The 25,968-nt window shown below is 31.1% G+C and overlaps 4 protein-coding genes across 4 annotated transcripts in view; 3 read left to right on the forward strand and 1 right to left on the reverse strand.

Moving 5' to 3' along the window:
• Positions 1-2,366: 2,366 nt before the first annotated feature.
• LOC106326181 (indole-3-acetic acid-amido synthetase GH3.2) lies at positions 2,367-4,721 on the reverse strand. The gene is made up of 3 exons (XM_013764201.1): positions 4,341-4,721; positions 4,017-4,118; positions 2,367-3,870 (listed from the first exon to the last, which is right to left on the reverse strand). Exons 1-3 carry the CDS (start codon positions 4,649-4,651, stop codon positions 2,520-2,522), a joined length of 1,764 nt encoding a protein of 587 aa, XP_013619655.1. The 5' UTR covers positions 4,652-4,721; the 3' UTR covers positions 2,367-2,519.
• Positions 4,722-14,882: 10,161 nt separating this feature from the next.
• Positions 14,883-17,882, forward strand: LOC106312565 (cytochrome P450 81D11-like). The gene is made up of 3 exons (XM_013750133.1): positions 14,883-15,538; positions 16,629-17,012; positions 17,135-17,882. Exons 1-3 carry the CDS (start codon positions 15,032-15,034, stop codon positions 17,750-17,752), a joined length of 1,509 nt encoding a protein of 502 aa, XP_013605587.1. The 5' UTR covers positions 14,883-15,031; the 3' UTR covers positions 17,753-17,882.
• Positions 17,883-19,179: 1,297 nt separating this feature from the next.
• On the forward strand, positions 19,180-21,419 carry LOC106298596 (cytochrome P450 81D11-like). Its single transcript, XM_013734733.1, has 3 exons — positions 19,180-19,686; positions 20,374-20,748; positions 20,817-21,419. The coding sequence occupies exons 1-3, from the start codon at positions 19,186-19,188 to the stop codon at positions 21,417-21,419; spliced, it is 1,479 nt and encodes a 492-aa protein (XP_013590187.1). The 5' UTR covers positions 19,180-19,185.
• A 1,390-nt stretch (positions 21,420-22,809) lies between these two features.
• The window catches only part of LOC106308556 (isoflavone 3'-hydroxylase), a 25,363-nt gene continuing 22,204 nt past the window's right edge, over positions 22,810-25,968 (forward strand). The window contains exon 1 of the mRNA XM_013745714.1: positions 22,810-23,386. Within this exon, the coding sequence (XP_013601168.1) occupies positions 22,877-23,386 (510 nt within the window). The 5' untranslated portion in view covers positions 22,810-22,876. The remainder of the gene's footprint in view (positions 23,387-25,968) is intronic.

Here is a 25,968-nt window from a genome sequence, read left to right on the forward strand (position 1 = left end):
GAAACATGCAACGTTAGCAAAGAAAAGGGCAAACTAAGGTAAAAAAAAATACAATAGGATCCTGCTTTAATAGTATACTATCAGATATTAACATGGTCGTGTTATTAGGATGTTTGGAATATACTCAACTGAGATGATATTATACAAGTGACCATGATGTTATTATACAAGTGCCCATAACTCCAAACAATTTAATATTGAATTAATCAGAAAATCCCCATGATCTTATCATTATTCCGCCGGTGAAAGATATTTTGATTTGAAAAAGATTTGGGTTATCACATTTGTATATCCATTAATAACAATATAAAATTAGTGTTGACTATAGTAGTTATAAAATAATATTGATCTCCATCACCAAAAATTATAAATACAAATATCAACTTGACATATTCGATATTGTCTGTAGTTGAGATATGTTTTAGATACGTAAATGTGACATATTTGTCCATTGTTAATTTCTTTAGCTGTAAGAAGAATCTATTCGGAATTTCGGACTATATAAACTTTAGTTATGGCTTAATGATAAGGTTGTGGAATTTTCGTTTACCGAAACGAAACACACATTCATCGATATCCATAATTCACATTTTTGGTGATGGCATCGTATATAATAAAAATTCTATAAATTAATAATGTTAATAATGTTGGGACTATAATATTTTATTAATTATTTTTAGATTTTTTATTTTAAAATATAATTTTTATAAAATAATAAAAATATTTGATTTAACCGTATGTATTAAGTAAATTTTGAAATCTGACTCTCATATGGCATTGACTATATGATTTGGTATATATAAAATATGTTGACTAGAATTTAAATCTGGTTTTAGATATAATTTTAGTAAATATCATCAAAATATAATAAAATATTAAGATAATATAAAGATAATTTCATTGTGAATGTAAAACAAATAATCTAATGGTTTGTTTAAATTATACATAAATATAAATTATTAATTTATGATTATAATGGAATTATAAATTTATATAATTTTTTTAAAAAATATTATTTTATTATTTAATCAATTTGTGTCATATTTAGATCTTTATCGAGTAGCAATCTATAGAGTTTCTACTGTATTTGAATTTTGATATATTTGTGGTAACCAAAACATTGTTACAGTTGGATAAATGCACTTAGTGTACTGCCAAGTAATAGTAGATTTATCATTGGGTAAACATTTTATCTGTTAATTTTAATTTGATTCGCTATTTATTTCGATTTGGTCCAAATTTTAGATATCTGTAATTATTCTGAGAAAATTAATAATAAAATCATTATCCGTGAAAAAAGAGTACATTATAAATACTAAAATTTTCAGAGTGGACATCAGATCTGCTCCGGCTTTTATACAAATAGTTGTATATCTATATTAAATATATAGTTTAAAGTATATAAGTTGTCGACAAAAAAGTATATAATTTATATAATTATCATTTTAACATATAACTTTATTATTTATAAAAACAATTAAGAAAGGAATATAATCTTTATAAATACAACAAAAGTTTCTTAAATTTTCTGATTTATAACAAAATAATTAATTTCAAAATTTACGCAACATATAGTTTCACTAATTGTTACTTTTATTTTATATTATGTTAAAGTATTTTTTGAAAATAAACTTGTATATTTTTTTGTATTTTTACTTGTATTGTATAGAATGATAAGATATCTTTAAACATCCGTAAATATTCGCAAATATCCATAAAATACAAAGAAAATCATAAATGCTTAAAATTATAGTATTATTATCTCTGTGCCTAATCCTAAACTTTGTCCCCGTATAAATTTACATATTAATTCATTATTAATTTATGTTTTTAATATATTAAGCTGTTGACATACTGATATTGGGCTTCATTTTGGAATGGGCCGATTGATTGACTGGACTGGACTTAAAGTTGTTCAATAATAATTTTTTGGGTTTAGTTGAGTTTTAGCAAATTCGCGTGACATAAAGTGCTAAATAATTAGAGCACAAAAATAATTAGAGCACAAAGATTAGATTTGGAAGAAACATGTCAAATCGATGAGCTTGTCTGCTGAAGTGCCGATTGTGTATTTATTTACATATACGCTCACTACAATCATAAGAAAACTAAACTAGATGATTTGTGCATATATTACTTTTTAATGACTTCAAAAATTTGAGTGAAAATTTTGTTACAGTTTGATAATATTAATGTTGTTTATTTCTGTTTGGTTTTACAAATTCTAAAACTGTATTAAAGCCACAATATTTAATATTTTCAGATACTTATTTGAAATACTGAAAACTGGAGATATTTTAAGTAAACTATTTATTAGCTGGATTCCGACAGAAGTGAGAGGGAAAAAAAAAACAGCATCAGTACAGTACGTAATTCAAATTTTATTGTCCGATTCGATTCACAAACCCCAAAAGTCAACAACATAATAAGAAAACTAGGACAATAGTCTTAAGAGTCGCAAACATATCTTTCTGCTAGGATCGAACCGCAATGTGCACAAAGAGTTTCGTAAGCCTCATCTAACGACGTCGTTCTGGCGACCAATGCGGCAACGAAGGGCTGAAATGAGCAGACACAACCCTAGAGTCAAGCAGCTCCATGATCGGCGTGAAGCTCACGCACCTCGGGACCTTATACTGATTAATCGAAGCACCTCTCGAGATTGCATAGTCCATGAGCTCCTCAAACGTACCGCTCTGCACCACACGTATCTCCAACGGACCAATCGACTTATCCGCGACACGGCTCTGCCTATAAACCGAGTTGAGAGACTCCTCCATCTCCAAACAGCACTTAGCCATGACGTCATCACCAGGAACCGCGTTGGTTAGCTCCCAGTAGATCACGTAGTGCCCCGGTATGGTCCTCGTATCCGCGTAGCTAGTATACTCGATCACACGCGTTCCTTGCGCCGCAAACAACTTAGACGCATTCTCCACGGCCTTCTGCAGCTCGGCCTCGTCGGTTTTATCGGACTCGATGCTCAGCAAAACGTTCTTCCTCCTTATGAACTTGAACTGCGGAGCCGAGTTGTGGTACCCCGTGACGCGGAGCACGTCGCCGACTTTGTAACGGCATAGCCCCGCGTAGGTCGTGATCACGAGCTCGTACTCTTTCCCTACTTCGACATCGGCTAGCTCCACGAGCTCGGTCTCATCTCCCGCTCCTCCGTCGTGGGGGAGAAACTCGAAGTAGGCCATGTTGGGCATGATCGTGTAAGAAACCTCCGAGGGCTTACACATCGGTTTTAGGTTAATCCCGAAGTAACTTTCTGAGGAAGCATACATCGTGCAAGCCATTGGTAACCCGCCGCTATAGTACTCCAACGTGGGGATATACTGAGCCATTGCTCCGGTAACGATCACGTCGAGGTACTTCGTGTTGGGCCATATCTTAGTGACGATCCCTTCCCAGTTATCCTGCGAGCAAACCTCTACCAAGAACTCAGCGAGTTCTTGATCCGGTTTGGTCAAAATCTTCGACATGCGGGTTTTAATCGCATGGTCGGAGATTCTTGAACTTAAGGTTCCGGTTGAGATGTCACGAGCCAGCTCCTTCCAGTTGTTCTGGAGGAAGCTTATGGCGCGGAGGAGACCGGAGGCAAAGACTGCTCCGAGACGGAGGACGTCGTGGCGCATGACCAGACCGCATAGCATTTGAGCGTACATGCTTTGGGAGGAGTCAGAGCAGAGGATGGCTTCGTTGGGGCTGGTGTAGACGTTGTAGGGATCGTATGGTCGTCTCTTGAAGTGGTCGCTTTTGTAGTAGCTGGTGAGAACCGGACGAGCCGGTAACCCACCCGGCGTCTTGGACTCCGACTTCACAAACAGGAAGTATAAGCCTTTGCCTTTGTCTAATCCCGGCACGTAGCTGTTAATTAATCACATATTTTTGGTTAATTTATTATAACAAAGAATAATTAAAGAACAGCTACAAAAAAGAATAATTAAAGAAATTTATATTTTTTTTGCTATGAATATAGTTAAAGGAAATGTTTAAAGAGTATTTGTACTAACAGATTCATCACGGGCATGAGAAGACTGTACAAAAGCTGACGTCGGTCTAAGTCTTCGTCAATTGTCGGCATTAATTTTCTTTCACCAGCAGATGTCCCAGAGCTGCATATACGTACAAAAATTATGCTATGGTCAACTATAATGATTTTATAAAAGTGCTATGATATTAACTATTGATAAAGTTGTCTTACTTTAATTTGTGACTATAATTATTTTATAAAAAAATATGTTATTAACTATTGATAAAGTTGTCTTACTTTGTGACTATAATCATTTTATAAAAAAATTATGTTATGATATTAACTATTGATAAAGTTGTCTGACCTTGTGAGAAACTCGGTGATGGGGTGAGAAGACAAGATCGGAGAACGGTCACCGTTGGATATACGTTGAATCTCGGGCTTTAAATCCTCGTAAGTCACCACGGGAACTTTGGTCTTGAATGTTTTCCGATCAGTGGAGCCATTAAGGCCGAAACGTTTCAGATATTCGGTACCCGAGTTACGGCTGAGTATCTCTCCAAGAACCTTCTCCTGAACCGAGTCAGAGTTCCGTGTCATCTCCTCAATGAAACTGAGAGCCTTCGCGTCTTTCTCAGAGGTCGTCCGAGATTGAAGAGGTGAATCAACAGCCATGATTGATCGAATGTTTTCTTGTAAGAAAAGAGAACGTGTGTTTAATATTAGCAAATGCTTTACTCGTTTGATTGATGAGGATAACTCGGCGAAGAGTGGGTTGTATTTATAGGAGGGGAAGTGCCACGTAAGTGTTATCCACGTGGATGTACGTGTGGGCCCGAGAGTACTTTGGTTAGATTATTTGACTTGATCTTTGTTTGTCACAGGGTTGTAGCCGAGACGGGGGACAAAAGGTACAGTAGACAAGTAATCTAATGTCAGTTTATGAAGACATAGAGGACCTACATGTCCCTGCCATGCAAGCGTTTACAGAAGTTTTGAGTTTTGTCTTTAGTGGTTTATTAGGCGTCATTACGGACTTAAGTGGCTCGTTTTTCTTGTGACTCTTTTGTTGGTCGTCGATTAAGACGGTCAAATTCTAATACGCTTTGCTTATAACGCTAATAACGGAGTTACTAAACTAATCGTGATTAAGTAGTAAAATAATATGTAGCTTGGGGGATCACGTTGTTGTTTTGGAGGCAGTTAGTTGATACACTATGACGTAAAGTATTAATTTGTGTATGCTATTTAGTGCCAATATAATTGTTCTATAAATTAAGAAAAAAATTATACTAAAAGATTTCAAATCGTCTAAAACATATATCACGCGTGATTATGATTATATATGATTGGTGTCAATGGTTTGGTGTATATATATAACTATACATTGGTTTCACTATCTAGCTAGCGTTTAAGATCGGATTTGGAGTTTGACTGAGTACAAATATAATACATAAATTCCTTGAATTCACATTCATCATATCTTTGTTTAGTATATCTTTAATCAATACATAAGCAAACTCCTAGGACGGATGAGAATCCGGAATTGCAATTCTATGAAAAGTTGTATCAAATTCACGTGTATGCATTGAAAGAATTTTTTTAACAAAAATATAATGAACTAGGGTTTATAGTCCGTGAAAGAGAGAGATAAAAATATATTTAACAGTCACATTAGTCTGCTTGCTAGGTTTCTTCATGGAAGCTGGCAACTATGTAATGTTATGATTAATTGACTATTTTTATAGTGTGAATGAGCTTTTATAGAAACTATAATATTTTAACAAAGGAGTGTTCATCGCAGTTAATAGCCAAAACATATTGTAATATATATACGTAAGTTTAGCTTAAACCAATATATTAGCACCGTAAAAGCAAAGAATGGCCTGTATGGACATTTCGTTTGAGTTCATGATCGTCGCTCGTGCTGTACCCTCCCCAACTTGCTCCATTTAATTCCTAGGGTTTATCTCTTGTCTATTCTTATTGTTATTTTTTTAGATAACAACGGTATTAAGTTATAGTACATTTTTTCGAGACCTTGATCTTCCACTTCCAGCTGCCCAAGTTCTTCTAAAACAAGTTGATCATTACTAACTTCTGTAAGTTGTTAGCTCTCGTTTGTGTTCGCCATTCATCAACACACTATACTCTTCTTTTTGATAAAGAACTAAAAAGAAGTTACGAAGGAGCAACGTTTAATTATTCAGGATTTAAATAATATGCCACATTGCAGATTGACGTATATTTGTTGATATGATTAATTGAACATGCTTTCTTGGATTATGAGTTGTCAAAACTAAAATAGACAGATACCGAAATCTATAGACATACAACACTATTTTCTTTTTATTAGTCTATTTCTTTACCACCATAGAACACCACAATTTAAAAAAATGTAATGTATCAACTACACATTTTTTTTTATTTTTTTTTAGCAACATAAAAGACTTGATTAAGCAAAGAGTTTTAAGGGCCTACACATTTATTTATGTTTAACGCCAGAAACAAACCTAAAAAATGTGTATCTGATATAATACAGATTCGGTCATAGCGATGGTCACTCGACATGTGGGCCTTGAGATAATAGTACTATGACTAATTTGAAAGCCAATGAAATAACTTATGAGTACCTAACGAAATGAAAAGAAGATAAGTCATTATTTTAGGAAGAGACTAATCGCACGGATCATGCATTATCTTTGATTAGACATTTCGGGAACATTTTTTTCTTCTGGAAAACAAATTGCTCATTAGAATAGTCACTTCAAATACCTCGCCCATACAATATCAATAGGTTCATTAGGATATGAATACTACTATACTATTTATTAGACTATTCGAAGGTTTATTTACTCGCTAATTAATAGTCTTATCCCCTAAAGATACCACCCAAATTGTTTAATATGTACTTATTTGTACCTTCAATTAACTCTCACATTATTAAACTAATATATTGACAAAAAACTAATATATGGTTTATATGGAAAATATTATTTTTTTCAAACTTTAAATATAAATTATATATAATTATATTGTTGGTTTATGTAGTACTTTTCAAATACATTTTAGGTAAATAAAAAGAAAAAAACTGTATATATTTATTATTTAACCAATTAATATAAATGCAAGAGCTTAACTTGTTTATGTGTAAAGCAGTCGGATTCGGATACATATACATACTTATAAATTACAAATCATATTTAGGCGCGTAATACTGTAAGAGTAATATACTTTGTTCGGTATTCAGTAGATACGTACACGTTAATTTGTTGTCAATAGTCATATAATTAAAGTCAACATTGTACAGTACCCATGTTGACTGTGGTTAACATATATCCTTGAATAAGGTAGACAATAATACTGATAGTTTTCCACGATGCCTTTTTAAACTGCAAATTTAGATTCTTGAATTGAATATCAAACTAGCTCGCAGATTCAACTTGAGCTAATACATCTACTGGACGGCACGCCATAGTTGAATGAAGTTAATTAAAGTGACAATGTCAGGATCATTGGACAAAATGTTGAGATATTTTTTTGTAACCAAACAAATTTAAGGAAACAAATATAATTGTTTTTCGGTAATAATTGTTTTTTTAAACAATTCTAATCGATAAAATTAAATACTAATATTTTTTCTTTCTAAAATAACTAGGCGTTTAATATATACTAGGTGTTTGCCCGCAATTTTGCGGATAATTATATTATATAAAGAATTATATATTATTTTTATACTGTTATAATTTTTGAATAATAATTAGAAATTTAAAATTTTAATTTTTAATTACAAATATTTGGATAATAAAAAATTTCAGTATATATTTTTAGAAGATATGTGAGATTTAAAATAGTTAAAAAACATAAACTTTAGTCATTAAAAATCTTTCTCTTACAGAAAATATATTATAATTAATTCAGATAATTGGTTGTAGAATTACTTTATATTTTAGTTTAACACATGAAAAACCAAAAATAATCTAGCTCTCAACATAAAAAAAAAAGAGAGTGTGTTTTTTGGTGTAACTCCAATATGACCAATACAATTATCAGAGGCTTTTATTATGAAAGATCTTTTGTAAAGGGTTTTGTGTGGGGCTTTAAAAACATAAAATTTATAATAATTCTTAACCTACAAATATAATTCTTTGATATAATAATATATAACCGTTAAATTTATTTCTATACAAAATGCTAAAATATTTTATTTAATTATATACAACTAATTGATGAAGTAAGTTTATCTTAAAGAATGGTTGAATATTGTTTCTTACTTTTAATTTACATTATATTTTTCATATTTGACTTTAACAATTGTAGAGATGGTCATTTTTATTGAACTTCCTTACTAAATTTATCTTAACATTTTAAAAACACATAAAACTAATTAGTAGTAACACAAAAAAGAACATGCACCTCGACAAACAAATAAAAAATTAAATACATAAGAATATAAAAATACCAAGTATACAACAAACATATTTTATTATTCTTCCATCTTGTTCTTTTATTTATGTCTGTTTTTTCACTATTAAGAATAAACATACTAATTTTATTATAATCAAAGCTATATGAATTATATTAATAGAGTATTAACTCTAGAAAAATCCTCTGAAAAATATTTTGATTAATATAATTAAATGACTTACCATATAATAATGTTAATTCATCTGATTATATTAATAGATGAATTAAATAAAAAATTTCTTGATTAATATACGTTTCAATAACTTACCATAAAAAATTATGTTTTAAAATATAAAAATATTTTATCATTTATAAAAGTGATAACGCATATATGATATCAAATTATCTTTCAGAGAGATGGCCGAGTGGTTGATGGCACATTATCAGTGGAAAATGATTGGAATTTTTTTAAATTGTTTCTATAGTATAATATGTATATAATGAATGAGTGTTAATTAATATTATTAAGTTTAGATTAATTAGTTTAGTAAACTCTATGATTTATTTTATTCACTACTAATATAAACATAAAAAAAACGCTTTGTTTCTATAGTATAATATGTATTTATATGTATTTTATCAATTTATATAATGTAATCTAGATATTTAATTATTTATATAAACAAATTATGTTAATTCATCTATATTGAAGATGTTTAATTGTATTTTTGGAAACATAAATTAGATTAGGTAATTGTATGAATAGTTTCCTTTTAAAAAATTTAATTAAATAAATAAAAATAAAAAACCATAAACCAATCAAATTATAGAGCTCTTCTAAGAGCGACACGTCAGCATAAATCACTAAAGTGATTTCTCAATTAATATATAGGAGGACAAGTTTTAATTATGAATTAGGCCCTAAACTTCCTCCACGAGATATCCAATAAATATTGGATAGTAAAAAGAGTAAAATTTCTAAACTATGGATTTTCATTATGAGAAAATAAATAATATGATTTATCTGAAAACAATTAAGGGATAGTTTATTACTTTCAAATTATGTTATACATATATATATATTAAGTTTGTTCTATATACTAGTGTTATTTTTAGAATGAAATAACATAGAGCGTTCTACTTCATTAATTTCGTGTATACAAAAATTTATCATTTGTCTTGTGCAACTGTATTGTTATTTATGCTGACTTGTCGATCTTAGAAGAGCTCTCTAATTTATCATTTGTCTTGTGCACAAAAATTTATCATTTGTCTTGTGCAACCGTATTGTTATTTATACATGTATAGTGGATATTATTGTGCAACCGTATTGTTATTTTTAGAATGAAATAACATAGAGTGTTCTACTTCATTAATTTCGTGTATACAAAAATTTATCATTTGTCTTGAATGAAATGAATGTTTCTTCCATCAATTTTATCAATAAATAAATAAAATTTAAAGCAAATCATTTCATTACAATTGTCGAACATATTTTATTTTTTTGTTTATATTTTCTTTTTTTTATTCTATTCATTTTCATCCCACTAATTCCATTATATATTTACCATAAGAATCTAAATTGTAGTTTTGAACATAATGGAGCATACAAAAGATCTGGACAACTATGTTTTTTGTTACCATTTATTTTTTTGGTAAAAAAATATGGTTTCACCTTTTTATCGGAAATCCAAATATTGTAAATAGTCACTTTCAATGCGAATCGAATCTATGTGGCGGTAATTTCAGTCAGAACCTGGACTACTATTTTTTTTTATTACCATTTAATTTTGTCTGCTAGGCTGATCTATTCCATCAGGTAACTGTATCTACTTATAATCGAAATAGATAAATTTGACCAATTCAACAACGTGTTAAAACGAAAGTAAAGAAAGAAACAGAACACGATTCTATGCTAGGGACATATATAGAGATCCAAAGAAGGCATGGCGTCACATTGCTGTGGATACTGGAGACGATACCTTCGGATATTGTAGACTTGGGAGTTAGGACCATTTTTTCTACGCCAACCATTCTGCAATATTTTCTAGAACTTGAAGTGTTTTTGGTATATATCTACGACAATTTGTTTCCACAGTTCAATATTATCAACACAAACAAAATATGCGGCACGCGAGGTGGGAAGATACAAAACTAGTGATAAGTGAACTATCTACATTTACAACAATAAAGTCTATACGTGTTTACGTAATGTATTTAACAAAAAAAAGTGTTTAAATGTATGAAATTCGAGCAGTGGTGTTCAGGAAAGATAAAAAATGAATCTCGAGCAATGAGGTGGAAAACGAAAAAAAAAACAATTAGCCGAATCTAAGTGTATTTATAACATGCCACTGAAATTGCTTAATCAGACACAACTCCATTCTTGATTGAGATGAAGTCCATAGCAATCTCAAGTTTCAAAAAAAAAGTCCATAACAATATAAAACCTTTTAACAAAAAATAAATCATAACAATATATAGCTTAATAGAAATAATAAACCTGATAATAATTGGTGCATTGCGAAATTAAAGATAACAGATCGGCACATGCATGCAAGTTTCCATACTTGGTCCCGTTCATTTTATGTATGTGTGTATATATACATTTATTGCATGCATGTGAATAAATGTTTGTTTAAAAAAAATAGATACACTTTTACGTTGGTATGTCACTGTTATTTTCACAATTTAATTTATTTTGTTTTAAATTTATAAATTTTGAAGTCTACTTTTAAACCAAAATGATCGAGCCCTCAATAATAGTGAAGAACGAACATACACTGCGTTTTAAAAAGGAAAAGGCATGTTTATTTTTGACCAAACAATTGTACATGTTTCGGGATCAGAAAGATCGTGTAAACATAAAAGCATAAGTTAATGGGCAAACACTGTCGTTGTTTTTCTTTACAAATGTCCTGTCATTTCTGTTTTTTCTTTTCTTACATTGTTGGATATATGAATTTTGATGTGTTTTATAGAAACAAATAAAGCGTTTTCTACCCTCTATTTTTTCGTGGACACAATTATATATTAAACTTTGGAGTTGATAGTTATCCATCAACCAGTAATCAAGTAGTAGGCTTTTCTCCCAATACATTACATTTTATTTGTAACGCCAAAGGCTTGCAATGATTCTTTTATAACTATTAAATTTTATTACAAATTATATTAAACCTTTGTTCTAAGAAAAATATTAAATTATATCCTAGTTAATATTTTGAAGCCCATTAAAATGTTAAAACTTCCTTAGTTTGAGAGAAATTCTACATAGTACATGTTCAAAATATTAGAATTGTGTGCAGTTCTCACTATGTATCAGAGCTGGTATATTTTGAAAACTATCTTGTAGTAAGTAATCATACACATATAAACTTATCTACAAAGTCAACGCCTGACAACGATTAATCAAACTCATTGAACTACAAGTCATTATAAATGATTAATTCATCCGTTTTCAAACTTCAAAATGTTTGAATAAAATGATCCTCTAAGGCCTAAGACTTCGTATGCCAATCAAAAGAAGGATGATCAGAATATGTTTCCCGTATACGAAACTGCCTCTAATGTTCTATTGGTTGAGTTTTTTTTTTGTAAGTTGAATTTGTAATTAAGAAAAATGAAAAAGAAAACAAGAAGAGAGACAAAACCTAGAGAGGGGTGAAAAGAAAAAAATGAGGGAAAGAGACTCTATTGGTTGAGTTATAATATATATATGCAATTTAACAAAACGATCTAGATAATCCATGATTAACAAATGCAATCGCCTTGTTTTTCTTTAAAAAAAAATTGGGGACAAATTAATATCAGTCCGTGACATATTAACGTTTATTCCAAACGCTTTACAGTCTACAGAGCTCTAATACTGATAAAAGACGATTTGCTTTTTCATGGGGCGTCCATATATTCTTTTTCTATATAAAACTATATGAGAGAGCTTGTTAGGATATTATAAATTAAAGAAAGCAATACGTATACGTTATTATATATGACTATATACCCACAAAAGAAAGAGGATCGAGTCGGATGCGGTATTACGACAAAAAAAAAGCCGTAGCAATCCAACCACCTTCTGTTCAGTCGCTTTCGTTTCGAGAGACGTCCAGTTTCAGTGTTCAATTCTTTCTCATATTCTTTACATTGTATGGTTATGATGAAACCCACACGTTTTTATTTGTAGACCATGGAGTTTTAGATAGTTGGATCCGAAAAATAAAACTTGAATCCGGACCCGGATATATATAACTTTCTTCCCTTTATTGATTTTTATAATATCTATTTCATGTAATTTTCTAATTTAACAGAAGTAAAAAAGAATTTTAAACAGAAGCTGACGGGAACGACACATGACTATAGTTGGACCAGGAGGACAATGGGACAACATATCTTTAGTCTTTAGACACAATTAATATGTTTCTTCTTACACCTTTTGTCTCTTTCCCTCATTTTTTTCTTTTCACCCCTCTCTAGGTTTTGTCTCTCTTCTTGTTTTCTTTTCAATTTTTCTTAATTACAAATTTTATTGATTAGTACTTTAATTATGTTCATACGTATTGTCAAATTTCTTTGATCTAGATCTTTGTGTCGAACAAAATCTTTCATTGATCTCTATGTCTCTACCAAAATCTTTGTAGTATATTGTAATTTGTAGGCTTCCCTCTTCTTTTCACAGTTTGTAGGCTTTTATTTTGGTCAAGGACAATTTGTATACTTGTTAATTTTATATATAAATATAATGAGCTACATTTACTCCTGCTCGCCATATTACAACACATACTATTTAGTCATTTTTAATAAACTATTTATTCATCTTTAAAAGTAGGCGGAACCCATACTAATATACAAATCAATGTGCATTTTGTGTTTATATTTCAGAGCGACATAAATTAATTCAAAAGATTCGAAGACATGAAATTTTTTAAAATACAGTATCTAATAAGCTACACCTACACCAGACCATTTAATTAATTACAAGCAGTTGACACTAAGCATGTATGAATATAATAAGCTACATTTTCTTCTGGTTGCTATATTACGTTTTAACCACACAAAAAAAACACAATAATCAATTTCTTATCTGTTAATGGGCCATAAGAAGAATAAGAAATTGATTATTGTGGGCAGGTTGATAAATATAAAACAAAATATATTAGTTGGCCGAGCCCCTTCAGTATAAATATTAATGGTCTATCCCTTGTCTATTATCGGAGAATCATTACAACTTCTTTTTGTAGCCACATGTCATCACTAAAATGATTCTTAGAATCATTAGAAAAAGATGTTGGTTCATCTAATTATATAATAAGCTTTTTATTAAACTAACAATAAATTCATCATTAATGTACTTTATTATTTCATTAAATAAAATTTACGGAATTGCTTAATGTAGCTAAAGTATATATGGCAATTAATGATTTTGAATAATAAAGATTTGATAAAAAATAGTTTATCTTCTATCATATTTGTTTAATTTTAAACTGTTAAATAAATTAAACAACCACAATAACCATATAATAAAAATTTAGATTTTTATGTATATGTTATATTTTGAATTTTTACAAATGGCTATAAATTACTAAAACTGTTAAAAGTCTCACATTCAAATTTTATGATCCATGGTTAAAATTTTTTGTTATGACAAAATACAAATGATTACAAAAATTATATAAGTAAAAAGTATAATTTAATTAATTATTAAGATTAATATATATATCGTTTTAAATTAAACTATAAACCATATAAAATACAATATTTTAGTTTCAAAATTTACTTTGAACAATTTTTTTGATAAAAATTTTGAACGATCATTGACAACTTAATTATTTTTTAAAAAATTATAACTTACTAAAACTATTAATCCCACAATGAAAATTTTGTTCTCAGTAATTTAAATGTTTTTCTATAAAAGATACAAATGATCAAAAAAACTATATAAGTAGAAATCATCATTTAATAGACATTAATATTAAAAATATACTAAAATATATTATCTCTGTTAGTATCATTTAAATTTAATAACATATCCTATCAAATATAAAAAAAATATTTCTATCAAATATAAAAAAAAAAATTTTTGGATTAATAAAATTGATTTATATGTCCGCACCAATTTAATTATATATTTAATAGTTACTGACTTTTAATTATTTAATATATATTTATTATTTCATAATATGTAAAAATATTTAATACATAAAATAATTTATATATAGAATGTTGATTCCGCGCAAGACGCGGATCTTAACCTAGTTAGTTGCGTATACGTATGGGCCTAGATTTCTTCAAAGCACCACTAGTTAACTGATTGATTCCTAGTTCAAAGAATTATCAAAGCCTCAATGTTGCAAGCTTTGATTGATATGTATCGCAAACGAGACACATGTGCCTAAACAATCCTATAGAAGCTGCTCTCTGTTTGTAAATCTCCCGAGGCCGCTTCTTTTGTTAAAACTTTTCGTAATATCCTCAAATAATAAATACTCGACAATGATGTTGATAATTGATAACGTTATGGGTCATTCAAATCGAAAGATAAGAGTTTGTGATGTTTTCAAAACCCACGTGTATTAATCTTCTTGAATCTTAGCCACATCTTCCTCGTTAATAATCCCAAGTCCTAGGTGGAAGCAAGAAGCATCATCCAAACACATGGAAGAAGCTCAAACTCTAACGTTCACACTAATCTTCGTTGCTCTTACTCTCATCTTCTTCATCGCAAGAAACAGAACCAAGCGTAAGCCGAAACTTCCTCCGAGTCCACCTTTCGCGCTTCCAGTTATCGGTCACCTCCGCCTGCTCAAGCCGCCGCTCCACCGCGTTTTCCATTCCATCTCTCAGTCTCTAGGCGGTGCTCCCATCTTCTCACTCCGTCTCGGCAGCCGACTAGTGTTCGTTGTCTCTTCACACTCAATCGCAGAGGAATGTTTCACGAAGAACGACGTCGTACTAGCGAACCGACCAAACACAATCGCTTCCAAATACGTCTCATACGACCACACAACCATGGTCACAGCTCCGTATGGGGAACACTGGAGAAACCTCCGCCGCATAGGCGCCGTGGAGATATTCTCCGCTCACCGGCTTAATAAGTTTCTGTCTATACGCCAGGACGAGGTCCGGCGGCTTATAGTTCGTCTCTCACGGAACTCTTCACACGTAAGTGTGGTTACAACTCATTCAGATTTTGTAGAGTGTGAATTAACCTTAAAAAATCTTAAATTACTAAATTGAGGTAAATTACTATTGGCAACATTCTATTTCTTGAAATGTGTATCGCTAATTATGGATATAAATCTGTGGAAAAAATCAATAAGTTGAGCAAAATTCTTTTTGTTTTGTTGCTAATCGATCAACCCTATGAAATTAAACATTTTTGGCTAGGCGACACTGGTATATAATTTTCATTGTGACTAATCGAGTTTGTTTGGTGTCGGTAGACAAATCTCTATAAGATTAGTCTCGGCTGGACAGACACCATGGTTATTCAAAAGAAAAATTCTTTTTGTAAATTACAAAAATATTTTATGAAATACGAATTGTTTTTAATAATAACGAAATATTTGACATTTCAAAATGTGAAATTATTTGATTTTAGTTTTCTTCTTCTACCATGTAAACTAACATCTGCTGAAACAGTCAAAACCTAAGTGAAGTCATGTGAATCGTGTTGTTGATTTAAAGCAGTGATCTAAAATACAGCCTAGGAAGACGGTTATGCGCTATATAGTAATCGACCGTACTATTTTCATGTTATACAATGTTTTATGCGGATTTATATAATTAAATCTGGAAGAATAATAGCGTTTAGGCGGACATTATGCGGTCTACGCGGCGGATTTTAATCATTAATATTCAAAAAAATAATATAAATATTATTATTATATTTTATTAATGTTATTATTTATATTACTTTTACTTATTTTATGTATTTATATGATTGTAGATATTATTATAATTGTTGCAAAATTATTTTAAATTTATCATTTTTATATATTTAAAATTGCTTTTATTTTATAATTTAAAACTATTTATATATGTTAAAATATATACTTATACATAAAATTGGATTTAAAATATATTTATGTTCATTTTTTTTCAAAAATAATGTATATATATTTATCTTATACTTATATGTAATGTAAAAGTATATATCCGTATATACCACGTTTAGGCGTCCGCTTATACGGCTAATCGTTATACAGTCATCTAAAACGCGATTTAAAGTATAGATATATATTATTTGTAGGAGTTTGCCAAGGTGGAGATCAACTCAATGTTTTCTGACTTAACATTCAACAATATCATCCGCATGGTGGCCGGAAAACGTTACTACGGAGATGGTGCAGAGGAAAACTCTGAGGCTAAACTCATAAGGCAGCTTATCGCGGACCTGATGAACATTTTTGGTGCGGGAAACGCTGCTGACTATGTACCTATCCTGCGTTGGGTAACGGGTTTCGAGAAACGGGTTAAAGAGCTCGCTGGTAGGTTTGATGAGTTCTTGCAAGGATTGGTTGATGAAAGGCGATCAGCTAAGGAGAAAGGGAACATGATGATCGATCACTTGCTTTCTTTGCAAGAAACACAACCTGAGTACTACACGGACTGCACCATCAAAGGAACCATACTCGTAAGTTATAATCTAGAACGTCATTTAATTTGTTTATGTTGTTACAAAAAAAAATAAAAAATAAAAAAAAGTTGGGTATGTCATATTGAATGCTTGTAAGTAACCGAGAGTGTAACGTGTAGTCTTTGATACTGGCGGGGACTGATACATCAGCAGTAACATTGGAATGGGCATTGTCGAGCTTATTAAACCATCCAGAGAAATTAAGAAAGGCGAGAGAAGAAATCGACAGTAAAATTGGTTTAGACAGGCTTGTGGAGGAATCAGACATCTCAAACCTTCCCTGCCTTCAGAACATTGTGTCTGAAACATTACGTCTATACCCTGCGGGACCTTTGATGGTGCCTCACGTCGCATCGGAAGACTGTAAAGTAGGAGGGTATGATATGCCACAAGGCACAACACTATTGGTGAATCTATGGGCTATGCACAGAGATCCTCAGCTATGGGATGATCCCGAGACTTTCAAGCCAGAGAGGTTCGAGAAAGAAGGGGAGGCTCATAAGCTAATGACGTTCGGGTTAGGAAGAAGGGCGTGTCCTGGATCAGGACTAGCGCAACGGCTGGTGAGCTTGACTCTCGCGTCATTGATTCAATGTTTTGAATGGGAGAGGACTGGAGAAGAAGAGGTGGATATGACTGAAGCTGGAGGTGTCACAATGCCTAAAGCTAGACCTCTGGTAGCCATGTGTAGAACACGTACGACCTTGGTTGGTAAAATCCTCCACGAGTCCGCTTGACTTTGCCTTTTTTAAAGTAGTATATGTATGACATATCATCCCTAAATTTTTTTTGTGAAAAAAAAAATCGTTCATAAACTTTATTGTTGTTGTGAATTTATGCAATTAATAGATAGACTTGGATACTTTATAACACAAAGTCTACATGATAAATTTATATTTTATATGACTTGCAAAGTGACTTTTTGGCTATAATCTCTCACATTAAATATTAAATCGGTTAAAATCAATATTGACTCTCCTTAATAGATAACTAGATTTATTTATTAGATTAGGTTATTGATTATTGATTATAAATTAATATAATAAAAGTAGCCAAAAATTAAAAACGAATTTCAAGTTTATTAGGTTAGATAATTGAACAAAAATTAATATAATATAAAAATTAGTCATAAAGAAAAGTATATTTTAAAATAGTAAGATGATTTCTATATATTGTGTTGTTATTCAAAAAATAATAATAGAAACAAAAACATGCATAATTAAATATTAATCAAGTTAAAAGTTAATTTTGTAAAATCAAAAAGAGGAATTGAAATTATTTTCAAAGTATTTATTAATAATGAATGTTGTGTATAAAAACTTTTAAAATATTTATTATACATGAGAGTTTTTATTTTAACGCAATAACGAGTATATATATTCTGATGATATATTTTTCAATATAAATAATTTAATATTTATTTTAAACATTTTGAGAATATAAACAATAACAGATAGTCTTTGAATTAGTAATACATGTATATTAAGTGTAAGATGATTATTTCCGTATGCACTGACAAAACTCAAGTTTGATTTAGGGAAATTGCATCTAGTAGCTAAGAAAAAACCAAAATTCATAAAATGACTAAAATCTCATTCTGTTCCTATCTCTCTCTACTCTCTTTCTTAAAAACTAATTTTAGTTTTTTTTTGTTATTTCACAAATAACCCCTTAATTTTATGAGAGTATGTATGAAATCACGTTTTTTATTAAAAAAATACCAAAAGTACTATCACCTGCAAACACAACATTTACAAATTACAATAGTGAGAAAACCAACAAATCTCTAACACGTCACCGGCAATGAATCTCGATTACATAAGACCATGATTAACCCCAATCTCTTAATTGAGGTTCTTAGCTTCGCCTAAGAAACGGTTCTTAGCTTTTCTTAGATTTTAACTAATAAAATATAAGAACCGTCTATTAAATAAGAGATTTAAGAGCCGTCTCTTAAACGAAAAGTGTAAAAAAAAAATGTCAAAATCATGAGATAAGAACTCCGCCTAACATATCTTATCATTACTCTGTATATAAAGAGAGAAAGAGAATATAATCACATATTATATGGTTTTCGTTGCCTGACGCGAACGGAGAACTAGGTCACATTTAACAACAAAGTGTCAAAGACTAAAGAAGACTTAGAAAAAAAGAGAAAGAAGAACAAAAAATGGACTTCGCACTAATCTTTATCCTCTCTTCTCTCTTTCTTTTTATCTCCACCAAAATCTTGCTCACAAGATCCAAACGAAAACTTAACCTGCCTCCGTCTCCGGCGATCTCTTTGCCGTTAATAGGCCACCTCCACCTTCTCAAGCCACCGCTCCACCGCTCATTCCGTTCCCTCTCTAAAACCATAGGAAATGCTCCAATCTTCCAGCTACGGCTTGGAAACCGCCTTGTTTATGTCATCTCCTCACGCTCCATGGCTGAAGAGTGTTTCACTGGTAACGACGTCGTTCTTGCGAATCGTCCCAAGTTCATCGTGAGCAAATATGTCGGCTACAACGCCACCCATTTAATCGCGGCATCTTACGGCGACCACTGGAGGAATCTCCGACGCATAGCGGCCGTAGAGCTTTTCTCGACTCAGAGACTTAATGCGTTTTTATATATCCGTAAGGACGAGATCCAACGCCTCATCTCACGTCTTTCCCGAGACTCCTTACACGTACGCTCCTCTCATGACATTTTTCTTTACATTGTTTTGGTTTTATCCTTTACTAGTTACATTTTTCTTTTACAATCTTTTTCTGTAAACAAGAAACAGATAATCAAAAAGTATCTCACCATTTTAATAGTATAAATATTTTTAATAAACTTACATTATTTAATTTTTTTAAAATCCAAAAAAATACACATTCTTTTTCATTTTCTCTTCAATTTGTTTACTAGATTAATACTTTAATAAAAGAAATTCTTTAAAAAATGTTTTGAAGTCTTTTATTTCCACTAACTTGAGAATCATTTATATAATCGATGTGCTTAGTTTAGTAAGAAAGTAAGTTTTTCCCAAGGCTGGCGTGTATATATAAAACTATTTCACACCACCCTTATACTATTATATATACTCCCTAATCTTTTTTTAATCAAATACTCCTAGTTACACATGCCGCGAGCATAAAACTTGGCGACAAAAAAGGCAACATAACTCAAACTTGAATCCAACTTATATAATAATTTGTATTTAGGTCTGATCGTATTCAGTTGGTTAAATATTTGGTTTCAGTCCAAAATAAACACAACCATATTTTTGTTAATCATTTTTAAATATGTTAACGCAAACAAAACAGCATAATTTAAGTATACTTGTTAGTTTCCTAGTAACGTTTACTCTTGTTTATAATGGTACTTCCAGGGTTTTGTGGAGGTGGAGATGAAATCACCATTAGCCAATTTGGCATCCAACAACATCATCAGAATGGCGGCCGGGAAGCGATACTACGGTGAGGAAAATGACGAAGCTAAATTCGTAAGGAAACTTGTGGCCGAGGTGGTGACCAGCGCCGGTGCTGGTAACCCAGCTGATTATCTTTCGATTGTTCGTTGGTTCACCAATTATGAAAAGCGAATAAAGAACTTGGGGAATCGGTTTGATGCGTTTTTACAAAGAATTGTCGACGAGAAACGTGCAGATAAAGAAAAAGGTGAAACTATGATCGACCGCTTGCTTTCTCTCCAAGAAACACAACCGGATTACTATACAGATGACATCATCAAAGGACTCATACTCGTAAGTACTTATCGATAAGTAGTTATTATATAAATACAATAAAGTTTATTAATAACCAATATGCGCAGACTCTGACAATTGGAGGGACAGATACCTCAGCGGTGACACTCGAATGGGCCTTGTCAAATTTATTGAACCATCCAGAAGTACTAAAAAAAGCGAGAGCTGAAATAGATGACAAGATCGGTTTTGACCGGTTAGTAGACGAACCGGACATAGTCAATCTCCCTTATCTCCAAAACATTGTGTCGGAAACACTACGTTTGTATCCTGCGGTTCCGCTACTACTACCTCATGTGTCCTCGGATGATTGTAAAGTAGCGGGATACGATGTCCCTCGTGGTACGATGGTGTTGACTAACGTGTGGGCTATGCATAGAGATCCGAAGTTATGGGAAGATCCGGAGCTATTTAAGCTGGAGAGATTTGAAAAAGAAGGGGAGGCTGAGAAGCTATTGCCATTTGGGATGGGACGAAGAGCTTGTCTTGGAGCTGGACTTGCTCAACGGTTAGTGAGCTTGGTTCTTGCAACTTTGGTTCAATGTTTCGAGTGGGAAAGGGTGGGTGAGGAACTTGTGGACATGACTGAAGACAAAGGAGTCACGTTGCCTAAACTAGTGCCGTTGCGAACCATGTGCAAATCACGTCCCATTGTTGGTAAACTGATATAATGTTTTCTTCAAAATATTTACCGTTATTTACTCTTTCTAAAATTATTTATTAAAAAGTATTTGTTTAAGTGACCACTTTTTATGTTGACATTTTTATGTAACTTTTAAAATCTTGCGTAATAGTCGCTTGTAAGATATCAATTTAACATAGACTCAAGCTATCACAGATATAATTACAAAATGTTACAGAAACTACCGAATCCCATGCAACATAAGTTTGTGGCTACATTATATGGCCGTGCTAGTTATTCGGAAGACGGGCTTTTGTAAGTTGTAACGATAAGCTCATGGAAAGATTAATTCTGAGCTTTTGGAGCAAGAGCCGAGAGGTGGCTTTGATTAGAATAATGCAATGGATTCGTAGGAACAAGTGGGTTTAATATAATAAATTATGAAAATCGCCTAGGCCTGCCCATATAATAAAAACGTATATGCATGCGTGTCCACCGAAGAAAATAATAGAATTTTAAGAAATTTTGAATTTAGAGAGAACTTTCAACAGATTCTTTTTGGATTGATAAGATGAAAGAGACGTGGTTAAGGTCGTCATTATCTGGAATTAATTTTTGACATTTGTTCAGTATTATCAGATCATCATAATAAATAGAAAATTAGCCTATCATTATCAGATTACTATAATACATAGATTGCGTTATCGTCAATACTTATACTATATAAAAATTTATTATCAGTGTCGTACGCACTCTAATAATAAATGGAATTTTATAAGTATTTTCATATTTTTATAAGATCACTTTTGAAAAATATATATTTATAAACGTTCATAAATCAAATTATAGAAACGTTCATAGATCAAATTATAGACAATGTCTATAAGAAATTATACAATTGTATAAAATGTTTAGTTTATAAGATATTTATGAATGGAATTATTAGTTTAGATAATCCAATATATATCTCTTTTTTTTTTGTAATTTCTCCATTCATTCTATTTTTTTCTTGTCAAAGATCTCTGTTCAATCTTTGTTAGAAGTACCTTGAGCCATCAAACTTAACACTCCTAATGTGAAATCGACCAATTCTTATTTGTCAAAGAGAGCTTAATGGTTTGATAAACGTTTTTTAGCGCTAACTAATTAACAACTAGGAGTATTACTTCTTTTTTTGTTGATAAAAAAAATGGATTATTAAAGCATGATTATCCGGGGTTCTTAGTGGGTTTCTTAGTGTGTGAGTCCCCACAAAACTCTTAAGGATCGGTTATAAAAACTACTAATTAAGAACCGATCTTAGTGAGTTTCTTACACTGTTCGCAGACCCCACTGACACGTGACGGTCCGTGATTAGTTTACTTTTTAATTTTTTTTTTTTCTTAGGAATAATCATGGTCTTAATTTACTTGCAACAAATACGAGTGCAAGGGTTAAAAAATGGGTATATAAAATGATGGAAGAGAACATAAGCTAGAGAAAATCAAGAAAGAAGAGGAAAAAGTCATGAATTATACTTTTCTTTTTCTCACCATTCTTATTACTATTCTCATCACCAAGTTGTTTCTCTGGCTCTACCGTTCCAACAAAAACCTTCCGCCGTCACCAAGTGTCTGTTTTCCGATCATTGGTCACCTTCACCTACTTAAGCAGCCGTTGCTTCACCGCACTCTCCTCCATCTCTCGCACTCCCTCGGCCCCGTATTCTCTCTCCGCCTAGGCTCTCGCCTCGCCGTTGTCGTGTCGTGTCCAGCCGCAGCCGAAGAATGTTTTTTAACGAAAAACGATATAGTTTTAGCGAACCGGCCTCGTTTCACGATGGGCAAGTACGTGGCTTATGACTACACCTCCATGGTTACGGCTCCTTACGGTGACCACTGGCGAAACCTCCGCCGTATCACCGCCTTGCAAGTCTTTTCAACGCATCGACTCAACGGCTCAGCAGAAATCCGACAAGACGAAGTCAAGAGGCTTCTACAAAAGCTTTACGGTTTATCCATCCAACGTCCGGCTAAAGTAGGTCCAAATATCTCATCTTGATGAATATCAAACTCATAGATAATCATATTGATTGGTTCGCAAATATTTGTTTTATATTAAATACTTACATAATACGAAAAACGAATAAAATATATTTTATTAAAATTTTAACATATTATCATATATTTCACATGGTTTTTAGTTATAACTACTTTATAGTTTACAGCTTATTATTTTCTTATAAATTATTGACAGTTTCAAATAGTAAAATGTTGACATAGAAGCATTTTTGTAGTTAAATTCTGTATTTAATAAAAACAATATGTTATAGTTGAATTACAAAATGCAGTCATGGCTGGATTCAGCTCTAAATCTGTCCGTGTTAATTTAGTTGATTGCACGAATAGAAATCTAGTTGAAATCAATTATCCTGATTTAGTAGTTGGAGAAGAACGACGCTTAGGTTCACTCCTGGAGTGAATTTTTAAATTCATCTCTCCTTTTATTACCAATCAAAATATCACCTAGATTGACAATAAAATAGATCAATTTATTTAAAAAAATCTGAAATAATTGATAAAAATAATAACGTCAATTTTAATGATGTTAACGCCATTAACTAAACTCCAAACTTTAAACCTAAACCATAAACCCTAAACCCAAATCCTAAACCCCAAACCCAAACCGTAAACCCTAAACTCAAACCTTATATCCTAAACCCAAATCATAGACTTTAAATTCGAACCATATATTCAAATCTAGTCTCTACACCCTAAACTCAAATCGTAAACCCTGAACCCAAATCCTATATCCTAAAGGTTTGGGTTAATGTTAATGTTGTTTTTTTAAGGTTTAAGATTTTAGTTTAGAGAATAGGTTTGGGTTTAGGATCTAGGGTCTGAGTTTAAAGTTTAGGGTTTGGGTTTAGAGTTTACGGTTTGGGTTTAAGGTTTAGGATTTGGGTTTAAGATATAGGGTTTGGGTTTAGGGTTTAGAGTTTGGGTTTAGAATTTAGGATTTAGGGTTTAGATTTAAGGTTTAGAATTTAGAATTTAAGATATAGGGTTTAGTTAGTGGCGTTAGCGTCATTAAAATGAGTGTCATTATTTTTTTTTTAATTATTTTAGATTTTTTAAGATAAAAAATAATGTATTTTATTATTAATCTACGTGGCATTTTGATTGGTAATAAGAGGGGAGGTGAATTTAAAGGTTCAATTTAGAGGTGACCCTAAGTTATGTTAGTCGGAGAACCTATGACGGAACGTTTTCTTTCCTTTTGTATATACTAGAGGGGTGTCCGCGTTTCGCGCGAAATATTATTTTACTGTTGTTAATCATGACTTTATTGATGATATAATTACGTGGTCGTCTTTATCTGTTAAGAGCATTATTTGGTTTTTTATTTGTACTAGATTTTTTAACATTCACATATTTGCATAGATATTTGTGATAGATGAATAACTATATTTTTATTATCAGTAAATAATATATATTTATTATATAATATAAGAAAAATGAAATTATTTATTTTTTAAACAAACTTGTTTCATGTTGGGGACTCGGTTATAGACATATCATATTCGAAGGAGACATTTTTACAGTTATCAATGTTCTTAACAGTCAAGAAACAAATCTGAATATCAAAACAATATCTCATACGATCTCTTTGTGGAATAACTGCTCTGAAGAAATTGAATTTATGCATAAAAAAGGACTGGAAATGGATGTGAAGATGTGTTATCTAAGTCAGCTTTACAAAGTACTATTCATAGTTCATTGTCTAAGAAGCTTTCAAGTGATATCATAGTTTAATTTTTATTAGTTTTTTTTTTGTTAATTTTTAGAGTTTTTTGTATTTAAGATTTTTTTTTCATATTAAGCTTCTATTTCTTTCACAGAATTGATATATATATATGTCATAAAAATTACCATCAAATCAGTTTTACTTATTTATTATTTTGTTTTTAATGAAAATAAACTTTTTAAATAATTTAATTTAAAATAAATTATATATTAATTTGATGTATTCTAAGAATTTGATTGATTTAATTAATTTGCTTTGGTGGATAACTTAAAAAGTTTTCATATGAATCGGGGAAAGCAAGCTTATGTTGTTATATTATATTTATTTGTATATAGAATCTATATATAATGCTAGTGTAATAAAGAAAGAGCATTATTTTTTTGTAACTTCAAAAACATACATTATTACAATTTGTAATTAATCAAAATTGAATAAAATGGTAATTAAATATTTATAAATCTAATTGTTTTCTTATCTTGTTTAGTTGGATTCTCATGAAAAGAAATCGATAGGTTAAACAAATGTTTCAAAATTTGTTGTGTTATTGTTTTGTCTATAAATTACAAAATTTATTGAATTGATATATTTAATTATTGCATCCTTAAATAATATTTTATTAAGACATTAGAGAACTATGTTTTGAGTTGTTTTGTCAAAATTGTACAAAAATCTATGATTTTTCATATTTGTCACGAAAATTTATATGTTAAACTTACTTTTACAAAATTCTTAACTTTGTCACGAAAAACAAAAATCTATGCTTTTTCATATTTGTCAATGTTCTCACACTTTCAAAGAATATATTAGCTTAG

This window comes from Brassica oleracea, chromosome C1, assembly GCF_000695525.1.
Source record: "Brassica oleracea var. oleracea cultivar TO1000 chromosome C1, BOL, whole genome shotgun sequence".
Lineage (NCBI taxonomy): Eukaryota > Viridiplantae > Streptophyta > Magnoliopsida > Brassicales > Brassicaceae > Brassica > Brassica oleracea.

Bases quoted from the DNA above. Each gene is read 5' to 3' on its own strand.
- LOC106326181 (XM_013764201.1), bottom strand. From the start codon at position 4,651: ATGGCTGTTGATTCACCTCTTCAATCTCGGACGACCTCTGAGAAAGAC. The intron at 4,119-4,340 runs GTCAGACAACTT...ACGTATATGCAG, and splicing joins ATCACCGAGTTTCTCACAAG to CTCTGGGACATCTGCTGGTG. The intron at 3,871-4,016 runs GTTAGTACAAAT...ATTAATTAACAG, and splicing joins CTCATGCCCGTGATGAATCT to CTACGTGCCGGGATTAGACA.
- LOC106312565 (XM_013750133.1), top strand. From the start codon at position 15,032: ATGGAAGAAGCTCAAACTCTAACGTTCACACTAATCTTCGTTGCTCTT. The intron at 15,539-16,628 runs GTAAGTGTGGTT...TATTATTTGTAG, and splicing joins TCTCACGGAACTCTTCACAC to GAGTTTGCCAAGGTGGAGAT. The intron at 17,013-17,134 runs GTAAGTTATAAT...TGTAACGTGTAG, and splicing joins CCATCAAAGGAACCATACTC to TCTTTGATACTGGCGGGGAC.
- LOC106298596 (XM_013734733.1), top strand. From the start codon at position 19,186: ATGGACTTCGCACTAATCTTTATCCTCTCTTCTCTCTTTCTTTTTATC. The intron at 19,687-20,373 runs GTACGCTCCTCT...TGGTACTTCCAG, and splicing joins TTTCCCGAGACTCCTTACAC to GGTTTTGTGGAGGTGGAGAT. The intron at 20,749-20,816 runs GTAAGTACTTAT...CAATATGCGCAG, and splicing joins TCATCAAAGGACTCATACTC to ACTCTGACAATTGGAGGGAC.